Source organism: Corythoichthys intestinalis, chromosome 4 (assembly GCF_030265065.1).
Source record: "Corythoichthys intestinalis isolate RoL2023-P3 chromosome 4, ASM3026506v1, whole genome shotgun sequence".
Lineage (NCBI taxonomy): Eukaryota > Metazoa > Chordata > Actinopteri > Syngnathiformes > Syngnathidae > Corythoichthys > Corythoichthys intestinalis.
In genome coordinates, this window is record NC_080398.1 from 33788987 (window position 1) to 33814290 (window position 25304).

The 25304-nt window shown below is 37.9% G+C and overlaps 1 protein-coding gene across 2 annotated transcripts; it reads left to right on the top strand.

Annotated features, from left to right (window-relative positions):
* Nucleotides 1-5558: 5558 nt before the first annotated feature.
* On the top strand, nucleotides 5559-21751 carry tbx20 (T-box transcription factor 20). 2 transcript variants are annotated; one of them, XM_057834484.1, is made up of 8 exons: nucleotides 5559-5901; nucleotides 7306-7564; nucleotides 8550-8714; nucleotides 11664-11772; nucleotides 11853-12011; nucleotides 12095-12170; nucleotides 18093-18209; nucleotides 20804-21751. In XM_057834484.1, exons 1-8 carry the CDS (start codon nucleotides 5766-5768, stop codon nucleotides 21091-21093), a joined length of 1311 nt encoding a protein of 436 aa, XP_057690467.1. In that variant the 5' UTR covers nucleotides 5559-5765; the 3' UTR covers nucleotides 21094-21751. The 2 variants fall into 2 exon arrangements, with proteins under 2 accessions (XP_057690467.1, XP_057690468.1); XM_057834485.1 differs by having other exon boundaries at nucleotides 12095-12171; nucleotides 18097-18209; nucleotides 20804-21750.
* The last annotated feature ends 3553 nt before the right edge of the window (nucleotides 21752-25304 follow it).

Sequence of the window (25304 nt, forward strand, 5' to 3'; positions counted from 1 at the left end):
TGAGAGATACAGCTGTATCGATAGTAAAGTTACCATTTGACTGTAATTAGCCATATTAAATGAACCGTTAGTAGCGATAGAATTCGGCTATCGCGAGCATAAGAATCGGCTTCTAATGCCTAGTTCAGTGCAATGCTTAGTATGATAATAATTTAGCTTTTACCTCACATGCTGCGCTTGTGTTATTCACCACACAGCGCACTTAGATTGAGACCGCACGCATGATATAATATGGACAAGCACAACTCACGGTCGTGGTTGCCTCAACTTCCCATGCATTTCGGCAGAACCGCTACTAGTCGCCGTCATTACCCGATCGTCACGGGCGTGTCATAACAACGCGAGAGCTAACAAAACAACTGTAACGCACGCTCCGTAGAGTTTTCTTCACAGCCCAAAACGAAACTAGTAGTGGAAACGCAGTCTACTTAAACATGAACATGTGGATTACTTGATCTTCCTCAAGAAAAAAATCTGCCCTTCAAAAAACATATGGACAGTGATGAGGAGTAAAAAATGTGGAAACATAGGCATAAGTGAAAGACTTTGCTGTGTATAAGGTTAAAGTAATGATTATTGACCTGTCTGTCTAAAATGCCATATTTTTATTCCCCCAATTATACCAGTGGTAAAGCATAATTTATTATTTATTTATGATAGCATTGCAGGTTTAATAATTTTTTCTCTAGAGCTGCTGCATATATTTCATATTTTTTGTTTGTAAGATGTTTACGTTGAAAGTTTGCACTTAAATTACTTACCTCTTGTGTTCAAAACACCAGGAAATACAGTAATTGAATTACTGCACTTCATTGTTGTCTGTCACTTGAGTTTTATTATCAATCCCATCCAACAAAATGACGGTCATATAGTAAGCCTTAATTTTTTTTTCATAAAAATATAAAACATAACATTGGTATGAAATTTTGTTTAATTTTGCTATTAGAAATGTGGTCTTTTTTATATGTTTAAAATACTGTACGAACACACACAACAAATGTTTACTATCGTATCGTTTTCACTCTGTATCGAACCGTATCATTCTTAACCCTTGAGAGTCGAAGGACGCGCCGGCGCGTCCTCAGCGCACGTCGTCTTTGAAGCGCCCTCGCGTTTTAAATACGTCACCCACATGCCGTTGGCTGGTCTCGTTTTAAAGTGCGGTTTACTCTCGTTATTATTTGAAGTCAATCGACCAATTAAAACGTGAGATATTGTCATTTAAGTTTTATAGTTTTATTGTCCTCTCAAAAAAACATTAAAACGCTGCATGGATCATTTGTTTGTGTCTATATTTCCATCATTTCTTGTCCTTTTTCAAAACGGAAGCTCCATGAAAAAAACACAAATCAAACGAACCCTTTCGAAGTCACAGTGGAAGCACAAAATGCGTTTTTTAAATAAATATAACTGCCATGCGAGGTTCCACCGAACGAGAGGGAGGAGTGTTCTGAAGCAGCGAGGTGGCGAGCCGACGGCCGTTTGGATCGAGCAGCGACTTTGTGTGACTTTGAGAATGAACGGAAAACTAAATTTAGCGCAAGCAATTGTGCTATTTGATCAACTTGAGGAAGAGGATGGTCCAAATTCGTCATCATCGTCTTCTTCGGAAGAGTCCTCGAGTGAAGATAGTGACGTATTTGAACACGTGGGTGACGCCATCGACGAGCAGAGGTAAGCAAACTCACTTTTTTTTTTTTTTAGGCTGGAAAAAGTTTCTTTTGAAAGTTTCTTTTGATATTGCATGACAAAGTTAATTTTGATGCAATATAAGTGTGTGTTAGTGTATATAATAATAAAATGTGCATATCAGATCAAAGTCGTACGTGAACTGTGTGTATCCAAGGCAGGAATTTATAATTGTGGTGATCTTCTTTCTATATGAAGATTAGGGATGTAGCACATATTCAGCTATGGTATTCTTTCTATTGTCATACATATAGATTTCCATTATTATTTATTGCTGTATATATTTTTATTTTATACTTTATTATTTTCATAAATACTGACTTTTTTTCATGTACATTTATAGTGACAATGAAAGTAAAGTGAAATGAAAATGGAAGGGTGGAAAAAGGACCAACACCCCATGGAAGTGTGGGCTGTGTGATGTCGCCCTGTGTCGAATTCCAGGACGAAACTGCTTTTCGGAGTGGCATGCCTGAAAAAAATTTAACTTGTTTATTGTAAATATTTTTGAAAATACTTTTTTTCCCAATGTTGTATATATATATTTTTCCCCACAATCAGTCTTCTCAATTTGTCTATATAAATGTGTGTTCAAGAAGCTTGATTGTGTGTACATAGTTTTCATCAGGTGATGGGCCGCAATACCTAAACTCATAAAGAGATGGCCTCTAAACACTTTTTGTGTTAGATGGTATATATTTTTTCACTGTTCAGTCTGCTGTATATAACCTGTTTTGACTAGAGCATGTATAAAGGCAAAAAACGCCTATGCTATACCTGTTGTATATGTTGAATTGTCAAATATAAGACTATTTATTCTAAATTTTTTTGGTTGAATGTTCATCCTAACATGTTGAATAAATATTACAAAGTTTCAAAACGTTTCGTTACGCATGTTTGGTTGTCAATTGGACATCAAAATTAAAAATTTTGACAAAACGATTGTGGAATTTTTGGTCTTTTTGGGCCCAAAATGATGATTTATAATTGGTCAGTGACAGAAACAACAGTTTGGACATGAAGTTCAAGGTGTCACAAAAAAAGGGACCAAACCAGGCCATCGTAAACAATTCTTTCTTTGAAATATAAAGGCAACTTCAAAGGCATGCAAAATCAGACAAAATAGGCCCAGACCTTAAAGGGTTAAACTGTATCGAATCGTATCGAATTGCTAGGCCATAAAAATGTATCGTTTTTTAATCGAATCGTTACCTGTGTATGTAGATACATATCGAATCAGCTTCATGCCAGAGATTCCCAACCCTAGTAACGAGACAATGTGGAACAGGTGGATGGTACAGAAGACAGCGGATTAGTCAAAACACAAGGTGCAGGCCACAACAGGTGAAATCAATGGGTAATCACAATGACCATATTGGGGCACAAACTTATCTGAACTGAACTCAATGCATGACAACTGTTTGTTGTTGTTTTTTTCCTGCAAGAATTATTTATTTGGTTATTTATTTTGTGTTTAAGACTTTTTTTGCCCAAAACAAAGTTGTTGTTTTTTTTTATTATTATTATTTCAGATAAATGTTGTACTCTTCTGTAATCTCTCTTCTAAGAAGGTTAACTCATTGGCTATACCATTTTCTGTGCATGCAGACGTCCAAGAAATTTGGACAGGAAGGTTCAGGCAGTGAGTTAATCATCATGTTTCAGTGCAACTAACAGTGATAGACGTCCAATCCATTTTGACTGGGAGGGCTACTCGCTGTGACTGACCATCTTCTCCCTGATGAAATGACGTCTCTCGTCGTCCGTGGCACTGAAACATGATCACTCCCAACCTGCAGTGAGTGGACCGTTTGGCTCTGCGCCGCGTTGCCCCTTGAAGACCCCGCCGGCCCCTCAAAGTGTGAATAATATCCAGCGAGCGGCGCGAGGGAAAGCTTTTAGCACATTATCCAGCGCGGACGCCAACGAGCGCTAATCCACTTTGTCAGCGCGGGGCTCTTATTAAATATCTGCACTGCCGCATTTGCATTCTGGACTCAGCTAAAGGCTTGAAGACCCCCAGATATCGTTTACGCACACTTTAGAGGACGGAAGCAAATTCTTTTGGGGGCGTGACTCATGGTTTGATAGTGGAGGACCAGGAGCGTGAAAATGAAATTAGTCAAAATTTAAATAAATGAATAAAAAGTTTAAATAAATATTGAAATAACTGATAAATGTTGAATTTATTGAATCATTTTGAAATAGAATTTGAAATGAATTGATATACGTATTGAAATCAATAAATCAGACATGTCTAAAGTGCGGCCCGGGGGCCAAATGCGACCCGTGGTCAAATTTTATCTGGCCCCCAGCCTCTGTCATAAGATCAATAACGCCTGGCCCGATACAGACTTGATAAATTGGTCAGCAGTACTGCTACCAGCATATGAAGTAGCTTACACATTAAATGCTGCTCCTCATTTACCCACTAAAACGCAGCAGCCCTCTATGCAACATTAGCCCGTGTGACCCTTGACTTCCAATTTTCTAAATGGCAACAAACAACAACAAAAAATGTTGACTGCGACGGCCGACTCTTCAAGGATAGGTAGAAATTGGACTATTTCTTCACTAAAATGCACAACAACTGTGTCTGCCTCATTTGCAAAGGGACAGTTGCTGTTTTTAAAGAGTTCAATGTGAGGCGAGATTACCAAACAAGACACGATGACATGCACGACAAGATTACAGGGATGATCCGCAACGAGAAATTGAAGCAACCTCTAGCTAGTTAAATTTCACAGTAGCAGTATTTCACAACATCCCGAGAGTCGAAAGAGAACTTCACAAAGGCAAGTTGCAAGATTGTTGAAATTATTAATTAAAAAAAAAAAAAAAAAAAAAAAAGCAAATGTGACATATAAAATGGCTGGCTAAAATTTGCTTAAATATATCGTTCTACGTAAAGAACGTCAGCCAAGGTCGGCCCCCCCACATTTTTACCACACCAAATCTGGCCCCCTTTGCAAAAAGTTTGGACACCCCTGCAATAAATGAATGTTGACATAAACCAAAATTTTTAACAATCATTATACATGAATTTTTAAAAAGATGAATGTGGAATGTGAATGGAAATAAATTAAGTGATTAAACAAATTTAAATTAATGATACCTAAAACACACACACACACAAAATGAAATTATTAACAAATGACAATAAAAATAAATGGACACATGAATAAATAGAAATAATTTTAATAAGTAAATAATGAAATAGTACACAAAAATCAAAACGAATAAATAAGAATAAATTATTTTATTAATTAATGAATACAACAAAATAAATTAATACTGATATATAACACTTAGACATTTTTTTTTATATCTGTTTAATGATGCAAGATAGGTCATCCATATTAATGTTTATTTTCTAGTGGGAAAAATACAAAGAATTACAATGTCAATTTGATTTATTTAATAACATTTTTGCCACGTTATTATTATTATTATTATTTTTTTAAAATAAAAGTAATTGTTATTTGCTGAATTGTTTGTTTGACATATATTTTGTTTTTGGACAATGACGGTGATGTACGTCCAATCCATTTTGAAATGGCAGGTCTAACAATGGATGAAGATATTTTAGTGCCACTAACAGCGTTTTGACTCGATTGTTCACTGCCAACCCTGCCACTCCAAATGGATTTGACATCTATCACCGTCAATGGTAATGAATGAGTTAAAATAAACCCCAACAAGATGCAGCATGAGGCGACTTCCTACCGCATGACGTCTTCGCCACTTGCTCCGCCCCGCCCCTTCTCCCAACCCATGCTCTGATTGGTTGCCGAGACGGGACAGCGTGACGTTTAGTCTCAGCAAAATGATTGGAGTGGAGGAAAAAAAAACTTAAGTTGTCTTGGAGCTTTCCAGCAAGATCGGAGCAAAGCAAAAGCACCTTCTGACCGGCCTGGAAGTCACCTGGAAGTCCTGGATATTCTCCTCCTCAAACTTTTTCTTCTCCACCACCATGCAGCCACATCGGCCTTTATAAAGCAACCCAAGCAAGAGGATTTCTAACTTGTATCGTGTCCTGTTGGTGGGTTGCCTTGGTTCTCGTGCGAAGAAGCGACATGGAGTACAGCAGCTCCCCGAAGCCGCAGCTGTCCTCGCGGGCCAACGCATTCTCCATCGCCGCCCTCATGTCCAGTGGTAAGCCGAGTAAGGACAAGGACGCCGGGCCGGACGGCAGCACTATTAAGCCACTCGGTACGTGCAAACCCGATATTTTTGCTTGACTGCTCTTTCTGCGATTTTCAAGGTCACCAAACCTAAGTAATTAAGAACCTTCGACTATAATGAAAACGTCTACGCACATCCATGTCCTGCTTTGTTTGATTTCAACTGACTGCAAAGAAATGCTTTAAAAAAAAGTTTGTTTCGGACAATTTTATTAAAATATAAAAAGAAAAAAATGGAGAACATGATGATTGTCTTGACGCTTAACGAGGATTTTCATTCATGTTTCTATGTAATTGTAAATAGCATTTATTTATTTTTATGCTGTTGAATTAATAAATGTCAAAAATATTCCATGACCATTTATATCTGTTTTTAATGTTTGCTATTATAATACATTTCGTGACTTTTTTTCCCCCATGTACTTACTGTACATCATGACTTTTGCTGTGTTTCGATGTAATTTGAAATAATTTAGTTGTATGTATTAAATTGCTTTTCCCGTATATACAACTTTGTATAATATATACGTGTGTGTGTGTTATATTGAGTCAATACATTAAAATATATCTAAAGATAACTTTATTAGTTCACGTTTTGTTTTTGGTTTTAGTGTGTTGAACTGCATTGTTTTTATATATAGAACTGCTGTTGAATTATTTTTCTGTTATATGGAGTTCAATTAATAAATAATTTACTCAGTCTATAATTATATTTTATTCTTTTACTGCTGCTTTTTATAAACCTGAACTGAATAAATGTGATTGTTTGACTGCCGGCCTCCGGGATTAATAATTTTTTATTCATTTATTTTTTACTTCTTATACCACGGTTCACTAAATCCGGACCTCGGTGCCACTTTTCCTGTCGTGTTTTCCATGTCTCCCTCCTCCAACACACCTGAATCAAAATAAACATGATTATTATCATGCTTCTGGAGAGGTTGCTGATGACATAATCATTTTATTCAGGTGTGTTAGGGGAGAGAGACGTGGAAAACACGACAGGAAAAGTGGCACCGAGGTCCGGATTTAGTGAACCCTGTCTTATATCTTTTGTAAATGAGAATTGATGTAATGATAAATCAGTTTTTTTCACGTCGTTTCTAAAGTGTTAAATTGTAGCATTTATTTCATTTATAGAATAGTTAAATTGTTTTGTTTTGTTAAATTCAGTTCATGCATAAGAATTTACATAATACCGACTTGTTTCGACCAGTTTTTTTCCCCATCTTGAATTTATCCAGAATATTTCATGTGTATATTCTTTAAATTGCATTATTAAATAAGCATGTGAATAATGTCATAAATCATGAATATTTGTGTTTATGGTTTTAAAATGAATAGATGACAAAATGTCCATCATTATGCAAATTAAACAAGAGAACTAGCATTCATAAATCTGTATATTAATGATGAAATATTGCTTTTGCAGAGCAGTTCGTTGAGAAGTCTTCGTGCGGACAGCCGGACCACTCGACGTCATCGACGGCGGCGTCTATGGACGTCGTACAGCCGCTCGCCGGTGAGCTGTTGTCAGGGGTTGCGCCGTGTACGGAGCCGCTGATCCCGAGCAGCCCGGGGGTTCCGTGCAGCGAGGAGATGGCAAACATCTCCTGCAGCCTCGAGACCAAAGAGCTCTGGGATAAGTTCCACGAACTCGGGACAGAGATGATCATCACCAAATCGGGAAGGTACTGCAAAAAATGACGAGAGAAATTAGTTCCAACGACAAAATTGCTGACATTCACTCGTTCGCTCCCAGTGACGGCAATAAACGTCCGATCCATTTGAACTGCGGATGCGAAACTGGTGCCAACTAGAAATCGGGATGGAGCAGAATTTAAAAAAAAAAAAAAAAACTACTTAAAATAACTAAAATCCTAAAATAATAATAATTAAGCGTCACATATAACGTATTTTGTGATCGATCGTTTTTTTTTCGATTGTAATGATTTGAAATAAACATAGTTCAATTTATGACGTACATTATTATGATATTTAAAAAGATTACTTTTAAACGTATTCGCAGTTTGCACGTGCTTGTGGCTTTTTCAGTTTAATCATTAAGAGGATATTGATAAGGTCGTTTCGTATTTCTTTTGTAACACGTTCTTCGTTATAATGAATAAATAATGATGCTGATAATATTTGAATGATAAAACGCATGTATTTGACACGGTTATTTATTCATTCGTTATTTTGTGCACTTCGTTCGTTATTAACTTGTGCACTTAAGTGTTTGTTTTACAATGAAAAAAAAAAGACGTAGCTGCCTTTATGTTATGAAATTAATTCCTCATTTTAGACACGAGTTATATAAGATTTTGAAAGACTCACAATGTATTTTTAACAGATTCTAATACGCCTTTTCTTAACGGAGTCTTTCAGATTCCACTTAAATTCATTTTTAGTAACATGATTCTGTCTAACTCGAATTCGGAATTGTGATTTTTTTTTTTTTTAAACGGAGATGCTTGTAGTAATTTTCAACAATATTATATACTATTTTAAATACCATTTAATTCAATTAATGCATTCGAATATTTTCAATATATCCTGAATGTTTGTGTCGTACAGTCTATTTTTATTATTCAACATTGAACGCCATAACAATTATTACAAAATTAATATCAATTATAATGAAGCTAAAATACTGTTATTGTATATGTGTTCCAGGCGGATGTTTCCGACCATCCGAGTGTCTTTTTCTGGCGTAGAGCAGGAGTGCAAGTATATTGTGTTGATGGACATTGTTCCGGTGGACAACAAGCGGTACAGATACGCTTACCATAGATCATCGTGGCTGGTGGCCGGAAAAGCTGACCCTCCTCTACCTGCCAGGTAAAATAAAATGTAAAGAAAGTTTGTGTATGCCATACTGCAAAATTCGGACAAACATGTCCATGAGGAAAATATTAAGTAGTTAAATAACGAATAAAAAAGACGAATAACAAAATGAAAACACAAAAAGAAAATTTTGATTTCTTTTTTTTAATTAGGTCATAGAACAATTAGTTCCAACAAAGCCATTTTATTGGTTAAAAGACAGGTTGAGTCCAAAAAACCTGTGAGTCTTTTAACTTGACATATTACTCTGCCTGTTTGACTTCTAAAACCAAAGCTGTCAAGCGACATTACTGTTGGCCCCTAAAATTGTAGCATCCCAAAGATCAACATATTCCAAGGAATAACTATTGAATTTCAAGTATGGAGATAAGCTTAATCACAAGTTAAAAGGGTCAATTAAAGAGTGACGTCATATCAAGTGGACAGTCATTGCTACCAATAGCATCTGCATTTTCATACTACTTCGTGTGACTTTGGCTCATCGGAGGGGCCTATCAGAGGTGGGGCTAATGGGCAGGCAAGCCAGGCTGTTGCTTGGGGCCCCAGGCAATAAAGGGGGCCCTTGAGGGCTGCCAATATCTACACCACAGAAATGACAAGAATTGGCCGTTTGAAATGAGACCGCAGTAGCAAACCCCCCTTTGTGAGGAGCACTTGACGCTGTCAATGGACCCCATTTGTTTGGTGAAAAGTGAAACTTAAGTATATTTATAATTCTTTTCTCTATTGTTTTTTTTTTTGCTCACGTTATTTGCTGCTTTTCTTTGTTTCAACTGTAAAGTGTATTTGAGCATCGGTAAAAGCGCTCTATAAATAAAATGTGTTATTTATTTATTATCATACAGTATAAAGCCCATTTTAGATTTATATCCCACTAAATTCCAGCGTAAGGTGCTGCTGGATTTACCCGTGTCATGGCTTTCAGACATGGCGACTCGACCCTCTTTGTGCGGGGAGGGCAGGGGGCGGGACTTTATAACCCGGACATTACGTCATTTTCGGTCGGCATCGGCAACATAATAAACAGCACATTTCCAAAGATGGATAATGAACTGTCTCTTCTTAGCTCTAAGATCCAGTAGCAATTTAATTTTGTTATGTTTCAAGTTTAATTTCGCTATTTCCAGTTTGCCATGTTGATAATTGCGATGTTTGTTTACCGCTTTTCGTCTTACTATGAAGACAGAGGAAATGACGATCGGGCCGCTGTGATATTTACGTCATCAGCCTTTGTGCTGTAAACCGGGAATTTAACGGCTGCGTTCACTCACGCTGCGTCCCGAGTAAGTCCCGGACATTATACTTGGACACGACCCGGTTAATGTCCGTGTCATCTCCGTGTCAGTCAACCCAGGAAATTGCTTTCAGACATAAGAGCTACCCGTTTAAATCCCAGGATTTGAACATAGTTCATCATATGTCTGAAAGGGGTTTAACGTTAGTATATATATTTTTTACATTATTTATTTATACTATTAAATGTTTTCTATCAAAATGTTTTATATACATTGTCTGCCAACTTTATTTTTCTTTTGATGTGGCTTAATTGTTTACTTATTTATTATGTATTAATGTGAGCAAAAAAATTTTTTGCGGTGTGCACAGGTGGTGTAGGGGCCACAGGGATTTCTTGCTTGGAGCCCTAAGAGACCCTAGCAGTGTCACTGGGGCCTACTAAATTAGCAACACCATTACATGAATAGACGTGGAGTTGCGTATTGTAATATTTTACTCTCTGTGGAGGAAAAAACGGTAATTCCTTTATTTAAAGGAAAGAATGACGGCTATTATAAATGACCCTCATTTGAAATATTGTTGCTCAAGTAATCTAAATATGCAAATCCCAAATTTCTTGGAACTATGATAATGGCGCAAATAATGTTTTAACACAATAAAGGACATTACTTGCGAGCGAAGTCATTTAATGACAAACGTTGTTATGTACTTCCTCAATCTAAGTACATTTAGGCCGATTCTTGAGTGGAACAACACTTCTTTATTCAGTGTGCTTCTCATCACATGTGCACACAACTCATCACAGAGGTTCCTTTTTACCGTAAAATACCACACCCACAGGGAGCGCATACCACACCGACAAGGAGCGCACAACTATGGCAACAGAAGTGTGACATAAATATGTTACAAACGTGACTTGGGTCACACCACGTGCATACAGCAGATAAATGATGATATACTCGAAACAGATAGAAGAAAAAAAAAAAAGAAAAAAAAAGGTACACACTCTTTATAGCTTCTTTACCTGTACATTATGTCTTTGTCTCTGTATTTTCTGTGTGGGACTCATGCAAGTATGCTTCACTTCTTGGAGGCATTCAAGCTTGTTTCTCCATTAGACACACATATTACAATGGGTAGCCAATGCGTGACGAGGTAGCGGGACAATCCAAAATACTCGTATTTGATTGGATAAAATAGAACTAGCATTAAAAAATGTCTGACAATGACTATTTTTTTCTACTTCCTAAAAAACATTGTTGTCAATTGTGTTACGGCAAGCTCTGTGCTTACAGTATGTGGGACTATTTGTTTTGCCGGAGCTGACAACGTAATCAAATAAACACACAAATTAAAATCTGTTGTTGTGTAGTATTAACTTATAAATGCGCTTGTAGAATTGTTTTAATAGTGGCTTCTCTTCAGCACTTGGTGTGCTGCTGGCACCAGGTTTATGACCGAATCACTCACTGTGGTGTGATATTTCCCAAATATTTGTGTCTCGAGATACATTATGGGGGGGAAAGACAAATCAATGTTTTCTACACTTATATAGTAGTTATCATTTATGATTTTCTTGATTCAAGAGGACTGACAAAACATAAAATACAATGTGCACTGATTGGCTCCTTGCCACATTCAATTTGACCGCTCTCAGTCAATCAGAGCATTAGTACATGATGTTGTGTTGCTGTGTTGCGTTCACAGGTTGTACGTCCATCCAGACTCTCCGTTCAGTGGCGAGCAGCTGATGAAGCAAATGGTTTCCTTCGAGAAGGTCAAACTCACCAATAACGAGCTGGACCAGCACGGACATGTCAGTTTTTAGTTTTATTTCAATATTTCAAGCATTGCGAACGAAATCTGAATTTCTATGCATGGGTGTTGTTTTTTTAGATCATCCTCAACTCCATGCACAAGTACCAACCTCGCGTCCACATCATCAAGAAGAAGGAGCACACGGCTTCGCTCCTTAACTTCAAGTCAGAGGAGTTTCGAACTTTCGTCTTTGTGGAAACGGTCTTCACCGCTGTCACCGCCTACCAGAACCAGCTGGTGGGTCAGCAGCCATTTTCACACATTTGTTAAAGCAACATATCTCTGCTTGATAGGTACCAATACATGTTTTTGTCCGTTAGATCACCAAGCTGAAGATCGACAGTAACCCATTCGCCAAAGGATTTCGGGATTCGTCACGACTGACAGATATGGAGAGGTACAGGGAATTCTGGGGATGCCATTCTGTGACATTGATAAACCATTTTGGACTGGGACTCATAGGAAAAGTGTATTTTGGTGGACTCACAAAAAAGTCTTGACAATCTTGCTTGAAAAAAAGCTGGAGGTAGTGGCAGGACAAAAGTGAACAGGAGCCGGTTGCAATGAGCATAAACGTGACCCTCAGAGTGGGCTCCTCTAGACAACCAATCATGCATGCATGCGATTGGCAGATATATTTTAACACTTAAACTAGAGATGTCCTGATCGATCGGGTCCGATCACGTCATTTTCAAAGTATTGGAATCGGCAAAAAAATATTGGCCATGCCTTTTTTAATTATTTTTTTTATTTTTATTTTTTTAATTAAATCGTTTTCTAATTGTATTTAATGTTACAGACATAATATGTTTCCAGAGTCTTTAGTTTAGGCTTAAGGTAGGGTTATCAAATTTATCCTAATTACGTCGGTAATTAATTTTTTAAAAAATGTATCACGTTAAAATATTTAACGCAATTGATGCATGCGCTGCACGACCCACTCACGCATTGTCGCGCTCAATCTGTAATGGCGCCGTTTTACCTATATATAGAGAGATAAAAGGCAGCGTATAATGAGTAGAGTGAATTTTGGCAGCCTTTGAAGCCTTTTTTTAATTGGCTAAAACCTTACAATCCCTCTCCCTACGATTAGAAATATCATGGGAAGCAATGTGGGGAAGCAAGGTAGCAACTGATCTTTATCTTAACACCTTATGGTATTTGCCAACACAGAGAAGATATATCAATTGGTAGCACTACGCACAGTCATGGTTCCACTTCCCATCATGCATTTGGGCATGACTACAGTATCATTTACTGAAAGCTCAACAAATACACTAGATGGCAATATTTAGTCACAATATACAAAGTCACAAGTCTTTCTATCCGTGAATCCCTCTCACAGAAAATATGTTAATAATGCACATGCCATCTTAAAGATTTATTGTCATAATAAACAAATACAGTACTTATGTACTGTATGTTGAATGTATATATTCGTCAGAGTTTTATTCATTTTTTTCTTAATGCATTGCCAAAATGTATATGATCGGGAAAAATTATCGGGAATGATTGGAATTGAATCGGGAGCAAAAAAAAGCAATCGGAGCGGGAAATATCGGGATCAGCAGATACTCAAACTAAAACGATCGGGATCGGATCGGGAGCAAAAAAACATGATCGGAACAACCCTCCAAGAGAGCATTTTGATTTTTTTTTTTCTTTTCTCCATAGTGTTTTTTATTTCCTGGCCTTTTTTCTGTGAAGAACTCAGAGAGAGTTATTTGGTTATTATCTATTTAATTAATAGTGTTATTATTATATTATATTATATTATATTATATTATATTATTTTTTAATTTTATTTACTTTTGTTCCGTGAAGAATCCAGAAAGGGTTATTCGATAGTGGCTTTCTGAAAAACAATTTTTTTTTACATTTAGTTACTCCTGTAATCGTCACACTTTTTCTGTTACTAACTGACCCCAGCCCCTCATCAGAGCAGGGAAAAGTTATGTGGCCCTCACAGGAAAAAGTTTGGGGACCCCTGCTTTAACACATATTGCCAAAGGCAGAATAACAACCTATATGCCAATATATACAAAAAATTTTTTATTTCTATTAGAAAAATGTTCCAGTAAAATGTTACACATTCTTGTGCATTTCCCACTTATTGCCACAGTTAACATTGAGGCTTTGGGCCTCTTTTGACCTCGTTGTGAGTTTGTAAGGTTGTGACTTCTGATTAATCAACCTCGATGCCTATCAAAACGTTTGTTCTTTTTCCCCAAATTAGAATTGATAAGAGAATCGAAAAAGAATCGAATCGTTAAGCAATATCGATAATGTAATCTGAATCGTAAAAATTGAATCAATTCCCATCCCTATAATTCGGTGCATTGTCTCGTTGCCGAAACGGTGACTAATTCAAAATGGAGGAAAAAAAAAAACAACGCACGAAAAACGTACAGATTTTGAACGTATGGGGTACACATTTAAAAATCAGTGCTCACTTGTACAAATTACGCCGAAACCGTACAACTTGACAGGTATGTAACTGGCACTTTTTGCCTTGTGGAACTAAATGAAAAGAAATTAATAAATGGTATATCTCGGTCATATTTTTACTTGCATTTGAACTGGGGTGTGTAGACTTTTGTCATCTACTGACCAAATGTGAATTAAAGCCACTCAATTGATCTCCCGGGAGCTGCAGAAGCAAAACGTGATTAGCGACAGTCGCCATGCGGCTGCACTCAAACGCACTTTAATCCAATTGGTCAACTCGGAGTGATTGAAGCCAGCGCGCCCCGTGCCCCACGCTGTCCCATGGCATTGTGGGACTTTGCCATAGGGTCGCGCTGATAAAAACGCACATTTGTACTGCTCTGCTGACACATATTGCACTTTACTAACCTGATTGGAGAAGGGAGGGTAATGCAGAGCACCACATATACTTAGAGCAACAATTTGTGTCACTGGGCTTGACAAGTGCAGCTTGACAAGACTCCAATGAGCTCATGTGCAGAAAAAAGCGGGACAAACGGAGTCAGATTTGATTAAGATATGGATTATGTCACAACAAGGCAGTGGCAGAAGTCAATAAAAACAGAAATGGCATGGCAAACATGAATGGTTGAAAGTGAATGATATATGAAAAGTCATGTCAGTAATTGAAACTAGGGTAAACATTTGATCTGGGTTTCGTAAAAAAACGACTAATTTCTTGGGATATGATAATTTTATAAGAAAATGTCATTTTGCAAGAAGTTTTACTTTTATGGGAAGATAATTTTTACATACATAAACAAAGATGTATTCATTTTTTTTTCCTTATTTCATTTTTGTAGTTTATTACTTTTTATCCAAGATATCCAACTTTTTTTTAAAGGTACAGCTTTACAATTTTTTTCCTATTATTGTAAAATTATGACCATTTAATTTTTTTTTTTCAAAAATGCCCTGCTGTTCAAAATTTTCCTTCCCCCAGAAAATTGAGATTCTAAGCTTTCCAATGATGTATCACACGTGCATATCGGACAATCTTGAAATTTAGCCAAATCAGGGGTCTCGGAGCGGAACTTCAAGTCACCTGAGTGTTTTCCGCCATATATAAATAAAATTTCTGGCTCCGTGGCGACCTTCACGTCGGGGAGTTCCGGCAAGAAATTCTAATTCTTTCACCCCTGGTCATTGTTGATGAAAACAACACTGCTGGGAATGCTGTCTTTTTGAATGATAATGTTTCAGTGCCATTTACGGTGCTAGACGTCCAATCCATTTTGTATTTGTATTTTGTATTAAAGGGTATGACAACACCTGGGGAAATGCTAATATTCCAACATTTATCCATAAACGCATGCCTTTTGGATTCATATCATGCCCCTTCATGTAATTACACACATCGCAACACCAAGAAAATGATAGAAATTTGGATCGATTGTCAAGCTAAAAGGAGATCTCGGAAATCTAGCATATTGTGTGCGTGACGTCACTACAAGGAAACAACCAGCTCAGTACTTAGAATTGAATGGCGGCGATGATAGCGGACAATTTTGTTTCTAGTTGCAGCGACGAATCCGACGTAACGAACATTCTTCTAATGGTGACGAGGAGAGTTATGAACCTTTCTTTGGTGTTTTGGGTTATCAATTTGAGCCCAAACGAAAGCCATTGCAGCCTAATGAAAAGATCATTGAGAGGAGCAATCACACTGATGAAACACCGGTGTAGGTGCACTATCCTCTTCCCCTCACTATCCACTCGCTCTCGCTATATGATTGGCCGAAGAGTCGAAATCGCTCTCCCGTGAAATGCCTGTTTAAAAATGTTCCCTTTGTTACTTCTTGCGTTTGCTTAAAAGTGCCCATTTAAAAAGGAAAAGCGATGGATGATAGAGCGTATTATCAACAAATGTTAAAGTTGTATAATCATATAGCGAGAATAAGGAACGTCACTGACAAGCGCAGGCCCCCGCAAGTGGATAGTGAGGGGAATAGGATAGTGCACCTACACCGGCAACATCGTGTGGGAAACACCGAATGGTTTGTTGTGCATTTCTTTTTGTGAAGCTGATACACCGTGACCGCAAAATAATGTAATGTATAGAATAATTATCATTTATTGTGCTATCATAGGTTTTCGCTCTGCCAAAAGACATAAATATGAATGGGATTCGAGGATTTGTTCTATATATTTTACGAGCGATAATTTATACATGTGTCCAGTCCTATATCCAATGCGTGATATGTTTTTATTATAAAAGAGTACTCACTCTGGCCATTTCGAGCTTGGCTGCTTTTTTAACAAATAAAAAACTGAAAAGTGGGGCGTGCAATATTATTCGGCCCCTTTACTTTCAGTGCAGCAAACTCACACCAGAAGTTCAGTGAGGATCTCTGAATGATCCAATGTTGTCCTAAATGACCGATGATGATAAATAGAATCCACCTGTGTGTAATCAAGTCTCCGTATAAATGCACCTGCTCTGTGATAGTCTAAGGGTTCTGTTTAAAGTGCAGAGAGCATTATGAAAACCAAGGAACACACCAGGCAGGTCCGAGATACTGTTGTGGAGAAGTTTAAAGCCGGATTTGGATACAAAAAGATTTCCCAAGCCTTAAACATCTCAAGGAGCACTGTGCAAGCCATCATATTGAAATGGAAGGAGCATCAGACCACTGCAAATCTACCAAGACCCAGCCGTCCTTCCAAACTTTTTTCTCAAACAAGGAGAAAACTGATCAGAGATGCAGCCAAGAGGCCCATGATCACTCTGGATGAACTGCAGAGATCTACAGCTGAGTTGGGAGAGTCTGTCCATAGGACAACAATCAGTCGTACACTGCACAAATCTGGCCTTTATGGAAGAGTGGCAAGAAGAAAGCCATTTCTCAAAGATATCCATAAAAAGTCTCGTTTAAAGTTTGCCACAAGCCACCTGGGAGACACACCAAACATGTGGAAGAAGGTGCTCTGGTCAGATGTAACCAAAATTGAACTTTTTGGCCACAATGCAAAACGATATGTTTGGCGTAAAAGCAACACAGCTCATCACCCTGAACACACCATCCCCACTGTCAAACACGGTGGTGGCAGCATCATGGTTTGGGCCTGCTTTTCTTCAGCAGGGACAGGGAATATGGTTAAAATTGAAGGGAAGATGGATGCAGCCAAATACAGGAACATTCTGGAAGAAAACCTGTTGGTATCTGCACAAGACCTGAGACTGGGACGGAGATTTATCTTCCAACAGGACAATGATCCAAAACATAAAGCCAAATCTAAAATGGAATGGTTAAAAAATAAACGTATCCAGGTGTTAGAATGGCCAAGTCAAAGTCCAGACCTGAATCCAATCGAGAATCTGTGGAAAGAGCTGAAGACTGCTGTTCACAAACACTCTCCATCCAACCTCACTGAGCTCGAGCTGTTTTGTTAGGAAGAATGGGCAAGAATGTCAGTCTCTCGATGTGCAAAACTGATAGAAACATACCCCAAGCGACTTGCAGCTGTAATTGGAGCAAAAGGTGGCGCTACAAAGTATTAACGCAAGGGGGCCGAATAATATTGCATGCCCCATTTTTCAGTTTTTTATTTGTTAAAAAAGTTTAAATTATCCAATAAATGTTGTTCCACTTCACGATTGTGTCCCACTTGTTGTTGATTCTTGACAAAAAATTAAAATTTTATATCTTTGTTTGAAGCCTGAAATGTGGCGAAAGGTTGCAAGGTTCAAGGGGGCCGAATACTTTTGCAAGGCACTGTATTTGTTATCTTGCCACATAACTGTTCTATTGATATCTCACAGCCCCTTCGTGTTTTAATACCCTTTAAACAATGAGATTTATGTGAGGCTTTTTCTCTTGGACTTCCGCTGCAGGGAAAGTGTTGAGAATCTGATCCACAAGCACTCTTACGCCCGCTCGCCCATCCGAACGTACGCCGGAGAAGACGACCGCACGCCCGATGATGGACACCCAACACACGCCAGAGGTGACGCTTTTGAAAATTTCCAAATACTTGAGAGTTTATCGAGGTAGATTTGTGTCTTTATTATTCAATCAAAAAAAAAGTTGCTTCAAGCAAATTAAAAGTTGCTTCAATCAAAATATATTTTCAATCGAAGAAAACGTCCCTTCAATCAAAAAAAAATGTGTTTGCAAAAATAAATTTGAAACTCAAAAAAATATTTGAAAACTATTTTTCTTTGATTGAATTATTATTATTATTTTTTTTTTTTTATTTAAGTCAATTTTTTTTTTTTAATTGAAACACCATTTTTGATTGAAGTCATGTAATTTTGCGTTTGGACCACATTTTGGCTAGGACATTTGTGTCTTTATTATTCAATTAAAAAATAAGTTGCTTCAAACAAAAATATTTTCAAAAGAAAAATCACTTCAATCAAAATTTTTTTAAAAATTCAATCGTAGAAAAAAAGGTTTGAATGTGAAAAAATATTTGAGACTCAGAAATTCGCATTTGAACACTATTTTTCATTCAAACTGTTTTCTTTGATTGAAGCAATCCTTTTTGTGTTTGAGTCATATTAGGGGAAGGATATTTGTGTCTAAATCATTCAATCGCAATCAAAGTTGCTTTAATCAAAAAACTTTTTAATCAAAGAAAAAAATCATTTGCAAAAATATATATTTTTTAAAAATGTATTTTTTCATTTGAAATATATATATTTTTTAATTGAAGTGTCACTTTTTTTGAAAAGCAAAAAGTTTTAAACTCTTATTTTTTCAATATTTTTTATTTTTTTGACACAAAGATTCAACTTCAACGCTAGTTCCGGTGTGTTTGAGTGGCAGGTGATTACGCCAATGGCATAAAAATATGAAGCAAGAATAATGACCACCAGGGCTCCATCCAGCCATCGGAGTCTCCTGGAGTCACTTCCCCCTTTCCTCATTCATTATAAAGACTGAAGTCGATGCGAACGCTTTCGCGCAAATTCTGCAAAGATGGCAGAGCGAAAAAGAGGAAAAAAAAAGTTTTGTCCGACAAGGGGAAAAAAAGCCACACATAGCCACACACATCGGAGTCTCCTGGAGTCCAAGCCGAATATAGGGCACCGGTACGGGGGTGATGTTTTCTTCGATTGAAAATATATATTTTGATTGAAGCAACTTTTTATTTGATTGAAGCAACTTTTTTTTGATTGAATAATAAAGACACAAATCTACAGTTGTGGTCAAAAGTTTACATACACTTGTGAAGAACATAATGTCATGGCTCTCTTGAGTTTCCAGTTATTTCTACAACTCTGATTTTTCTCTGATAGAGTGATTGGAACGGATACTTCTTTGTCACAAAAAACATTCATGAAGTTAGGTTCTTTTATGACTTTATTATGGGTGAACAGAAAAAAGTGATCAAATCTGCTGGGTCAAACACACAGCAGCTTCTGGCAAGCTTCTGGTTGAATCTTTGACCACTCCTCTTGACAGAATTGATGCAGTTCAGTTAAATTTGATGGCTTTCTGACATGGACTTGTTTCTTCAGCATTGTCCACAAGTTCTCAATGGGGTTTAAGTCAGGACTTTGGGAAGGCCATTCGAAAACATTAATTCTAGCCTGATTTAGCCATTCCATTACCACTTTTGATGCTTGTTTGGGGTCATTGTCCTGTTGGAACACCCAACTGCGCCCAAGACCCAATCTTCGGGCTGATGACATTAGGTTATCTTGAAGAATTTTAAGGTAATCCTCCTTCTTCATTATCCCATTTACTCTCTGTAAAGCACCAGTTCCATTGGAAGCAAAACAGCCCCACAGCATAATACTACCACCACCGTGCTTGACGATAGGCATGGTGTACTTGGGGTTAAAGGCCTCACCTTTTCTCCTCCAAACATATCGAGCATACAGCTCGATTTTTGTTTCGTCTGACCACAGAACTTTCCTCCAGAAGGTCTTATCTTTGTCCATGTGATCAGCAGCAAACTTCAGTCGAGCCTTAAGGTGCCGCTTTTGGAGCAAGGGCTTCCTTCTTGCACGGCAGTCTCTCAGTCCATGGAGATGCAAAACACGCTTGACTGTGGACACTGACACCTGTGTTCCAGCAGCTTCTAATTCTTGGCAGATCTGCTTTTTGGTGATTCTCGGTTGAATCTTCACCCTCCTGACCAATTTTCTCTCAGCAACAGGTGATAGCTTGCGTTTTCTTCCTGATCGTGGCAGTGACAAAACAGTGCCATGCACTTTCCTGACAAACAATTGTTTGCACTGTTGCTCTTGGGACCTGCAGCTGCTTTGAAATGGCTCCAAGTGACTTTCCTGACTTGTTCAAGTCAATGATTCGCTTTTTCAGATCCATGTATGTATATTTTTGACCCAGCAGATTTGATCACTTTTTCTGTTAACCCATAATAAAGTCATAAAAGAACCAAACTTCATGAATGTTTTTTGTGACAAAGAAGTATCTGTTCCAATCACTCTACCGGAAAAAAATCAGAGTTGTAGAAATAACTGGGAACTCAAGAGAGCCATGACATTATGTTCTTCACAAGTGTATGTAAACTTTTGACCACAACTGTACCTCCATAAGAGTTGTACTCACGCTGGTTATCGTCGGCAGGTTCCGCGTTCACAGCGTCGGACAACCTGTCGCTGAGCTCTTGGGTGAGCGGCAGCGCGGCGGGTTTCTCGGGTTTCCAGCCGCCTCCATCGCTGCCACACCCCATCCAGGGCCCATTGGCGCCTTATGGCCGACTGGCTGTCGGGCCACTGGCGCCTGCCGGAGGTGGTGGCGGACCGGCTTTCCCGTCCTTCCATGTGCCACGCTACCACCACTACTTCCAGCAAGGGCCCTACGCCGCCATTCAAGGCCTACGCCACTCCTCCGCGGTCATGACACCTTTCGTATGACTCGCCGCCCGACCCGGATCGCCTCACTCTGGTCTCCTGTAAATAGTTTGACCCTTGACTTGAGGAGCGCCGATGAGAAACGGGAAGAATGTGACACGGTTGATCACAATGACAGGAAAGGCAACATCAATACACAGCTTGGATGTCAGTGGACATTTTACAAAGGGCCACAATCCAGAAAACAAAAAGGATTATACTACGAGAATAGATTTTTTTTTTAATTATTATTTTAAGAGAAGACGAATGACAAACGAAGTAACCCAAAATGTGTGACTTTTTTCTAAAAAGAATGTATCACCCCCCACTTTTTTTTTTTTTTTTTGCTTAAAGCAACACTAGGTAACAGTTCAACCTTTATGAAATATTGTCATAACATTTGTCATGATATGTCGACTTACAACTAGTTGAATGACACCTCTTTTATATCTTGAGGGGGTCTGTATCGCTTTCACCAGCACAAATTAACTTTGAGGAGGGTGGCAGGAACCCTGCCACTAGTGTTGTTAATTTTACTTTTAAAAAGTAATTAATTACAGTTACAAATTACTTCTCCCAAAAAGTAATTGCGTTAGCAACTCAGTTACCTGAATGTAAGGGTAATTAGTTACTCGGCGTTATTTTTTTCAGTAATGAGTAATCTAATTACTTTTCTCATCTTAGCAACGCCGTTACTGTTACTGAGGCGGGAAAGGCGTGCGTTACTATGCGTTACTAAGTTGGTTGAATAAAAAAAGTCTGAGAGAGACGGACTCACGGAGACGAGAGAGCAGAGCAGGAGTGGGGAAGACACTGTTACAAACGTGATGCTAGGTGGCTCCAATAATAGCTGACTGTAGCCATAGCCTACAAACTACGCCCACATGATCAGTGTTGTTAATAACGGCGTTACAATATAACGGCGTTACTAACGGTGTTTTTTTTTCAGTAGTGGGTAATCTAATGAATTACTTTTCTCATCTTGGCAATGCCGTTACCGTTACTGAGGACGGAAAGGCCGTTGTTACTATGCGTTACTATATTGGTCGAAAAGTCTGAGGGAGACGGACTCACCGAGACGACAGAGCAGAGCAGGAGTGGGGAGGAGGCAAAGGTGTGACGCCGAGCAAACGCGATGCTAGGTAGCTCCAATAATACATGTTGTAGCCGATAGCCTACAAACTACGCCTGCATGTTATGGCAGATATGGTAGACATGGTAGATATCACATGTACTGTATATAGATATAACTAGATGCAAAATGACAAACATGGCACTAAATGCGTTAGTAGACAGCCGCCATCTTAAAGCAGTGGACCTTTTAGGACGGCTCTGTTGTAGAGAACCTTCCTAGCGAACCTAAGTAACTTTTTATCTAAAATACTTCTAAATCGGCAAAATCTTGACTTGAATCTATCTTTAAATGATGAAACAGTTTTAAAACTTTCATATGTCGAAAGTAGAGAGAAGGGAACTAATGCAATAATGGGAGCAATTTTAACAACTTTCAACAGTTGATTCAGGGTAAAGGGTAAATTAGGGTAAAGAATTGGGCTCGGGCCAATTGCACCAAAAACCTTCACAAAAAACTTCACATAGTGTGGCCAATGTTTTTTTTTTGTGTTTTTTTTGAGGAAAAAAAAAAGTAATGATCACCAATTACTTTGCCAAGTAACTAATTACTCTTACATTCAGGTAATTGAGTGACTAACGCAATTACTTTTTGGGAGAAGTAATTTGTAACTATAATTAATTACTTTTTTTCAGTAAGATTAACACTGCACATGATACGGTAGATATTGCATATTATAGAACTAGATGCAAATGACAGACACGGCTGCATTGGCAACATGTTTTAAGGACTATGCGTTAGTAAACAGCCGCCATCTTAAAGCAGTAGACCTCTCAGGAAGGCTCTGATGTAGAGATCCTTCCTAGCAAACCTAAGTAACATTTTTTTTTTTTCTTTCTTTTTTTTTTTTTTTTTTTATCTAAAATGCTCCTAAGTCGGCAAAATCTTGACTTAAATCTATCTTTAAATGATGAAACAGTTTTAAAACTTAAACATGTTGAAAGTAGACTGAATGGAACTAATGCAATAACGGGAGCAATTTTAACAACTTTAACAGTTGATTCACAACTTTAAATGACTTCCACACATAGCAAAGGTTACTATACAGTTATTGCAATACCCTTGTGTCTAGTTAAGTGGAGGGTAAAGAATTGGGCTAGGGCCAACTGTCCCCAAAACCCTTTAAACTTCACATTGTGTGACCTGTTTTTTTGTTTTGTTTTGTTTTTTGAGAGAAAAAAAAATTATCACTAGTTACTTTGCCAAGTAACTAATTACTCTTACATTCAGGTAACTGAGTTTCTAACACAATTACTTTTTGCGAGAAGTAATTTGTAACTGTAATTAATTACTTTTTTTAAAGTGAAATTAACAACACTGCTTGGCAAAGTAACTAGTGATAATTTTCCTGTTTTTTTTTTTCTCAAAAAAAAAAAAAAAAAACAGGTCACACAATGTGAAGTTTAAAGGGTTTTGGGAACAATTGGCCCTAGCCCAATTCTTTACCCTCCACTTAACTAGACACAAGGGTATTGCGATAAATAGATAGTAATCTTTGCTATGTGTGGAAGTCATTTAAAGTTGTGAATCAACTGTTAAAGTTGTTAAAATTGCTCCCGTTATTGCATTAGTTCCCTTCTGTCTACTTTCAACATGTGTTTTAAGTCAAGATTTTGCCGATTTAGGAGCATTTTAGATTAAAAAAAAAAAGTTACTTAGGTTTGCTAGGAAGGATCTCTACATCAGAGCCTTCCTGAGAGGTCTACTGCTTTGAGATGGCGGCTGTTTACTAACGCATGTAGTCCTTAAAACATGTTGCCAATGCAGCCGTGTCTGTCATTTTTATCTAGTTCTATAATATATGATATCTACCGTATCATGTGGGCGTAGTTTGTAGGCTATGGCTACAGTCAGGAATTATTGGAGCCACCTAGCATCGCTTTTGCAACGGCGTCTTCCCCACTCCTGCTCTGCTCTCTCGTCTCCATGAGTCCGTCTCTCTCAGACTTTTTTTATTCAACCAACTTAGTAACGCATAGTAACGCACGCCTTTCCCGCCTCAGTAACGGTAACGGCGTTGCCAAGATGAGAAAAGTAATTTATTAGATTACTCATTTGTGATAAAAATAACGCCGTTATATTCTAACGCCGTTATTAACAACACTGCCTGCCACCCTAAAAAACTACAAATGTGCTGACTGCTTTACAGCATACGTCACTTCCCCCTTTCCCCATTCATTATAAAGACTGAAGTCGATGCGAACACTTTCGCGCAAATTCTGCAAAGATGGCAGAGCAAAAAAGTTTTGTCCAACGAGGGGAAAAAAAGCCACACATAGCCACACAGTTTCTAAACGTCTAATGCTATTGTTCAGCCACAACTGGATTCATTATCTTATTACTATTCATCCTTCACACAGACGTTAGAAACTGAAATGTCTTTTATTCTATCTGCAGGTGAGAAGGAGATCATGATTTTACAACACTGTGAAGGTGTGTGCTGGTCCTCATGGGAAATGCAAACTTCCTTAAGGCGAAACTACCGCTTTTGTCCACCGGTGTCGTTAAAATCGACCAAAACTGAAAAGTTACCTAGTGTTGCTTTATAGTTAAGCTTGAAAAAGCCTGTTTCTTTTATTTATTGATAGTTGCTATGCATGTAATGCAAAAGCGACTGTTTGTAACATTTTTTGTCCCCCAAAAGTGTTACTTCAGCGCACTGCCCAGCCAAAACTGTTTTATACGTCGACTCTTCAAATATCAAAACGACTGGAATTCTTGCACGATGCAGGATTAATTTGACTCAGACCAGGAAAAAAATCTACATTGGCACACCCCAAAATTTTTGGGGTTGTTGTGATTTTTTTTGACCAAAAACCTTTCATTAAAGCCCATTGATATTCTAATGGAACCATCAATGTGCGTCCATGCCATTGACTGCTATTACAGCAAAGCTACCATCACAATTTCTCCAGAAATTTTTTATGGCATTACTGTTTTTTTTGGAAGACTTTCCCCCTTTCCAGTTACATACTTTCTGAAAGGGAACCTCGGAAATAAGACTTGTAGTCTCTAATAAGCCACAATTTTTATCTTTGACTAAAATATGTTATAAGAAACACGTATTGCCATAGATTTAAAAATCTATGATATTTAGTACATG

What these genes read in the sequence shown, in the direction of transcription:
- tbx20 (XM_057834484.1), top strand. Translation starts at nt 5,766, where the DNA reads ATGGAGTACAGCAGCTCCCCGAAGCCGCAGCTGTCCTCGCGGGCCAAC. An exon ending in CAGCACTATTAAGCCACTCG is followed by an intron (nt 5,902 to 7,305) that starts GTACGTGCAAAC and finishes TTGCTTTTGCAG; the next exon opens with AGCAGTTCGTTGAGAAGTCT. An exon ending in ACGACTGACAGATATGGAGA is followed by an intron (nt 12,171 to 18,092) that starts GGTACAGGGAAT and finishes TGGACTTCCGCT; the next exon opens with GCAGGGAAAGTGTTGAGAAT.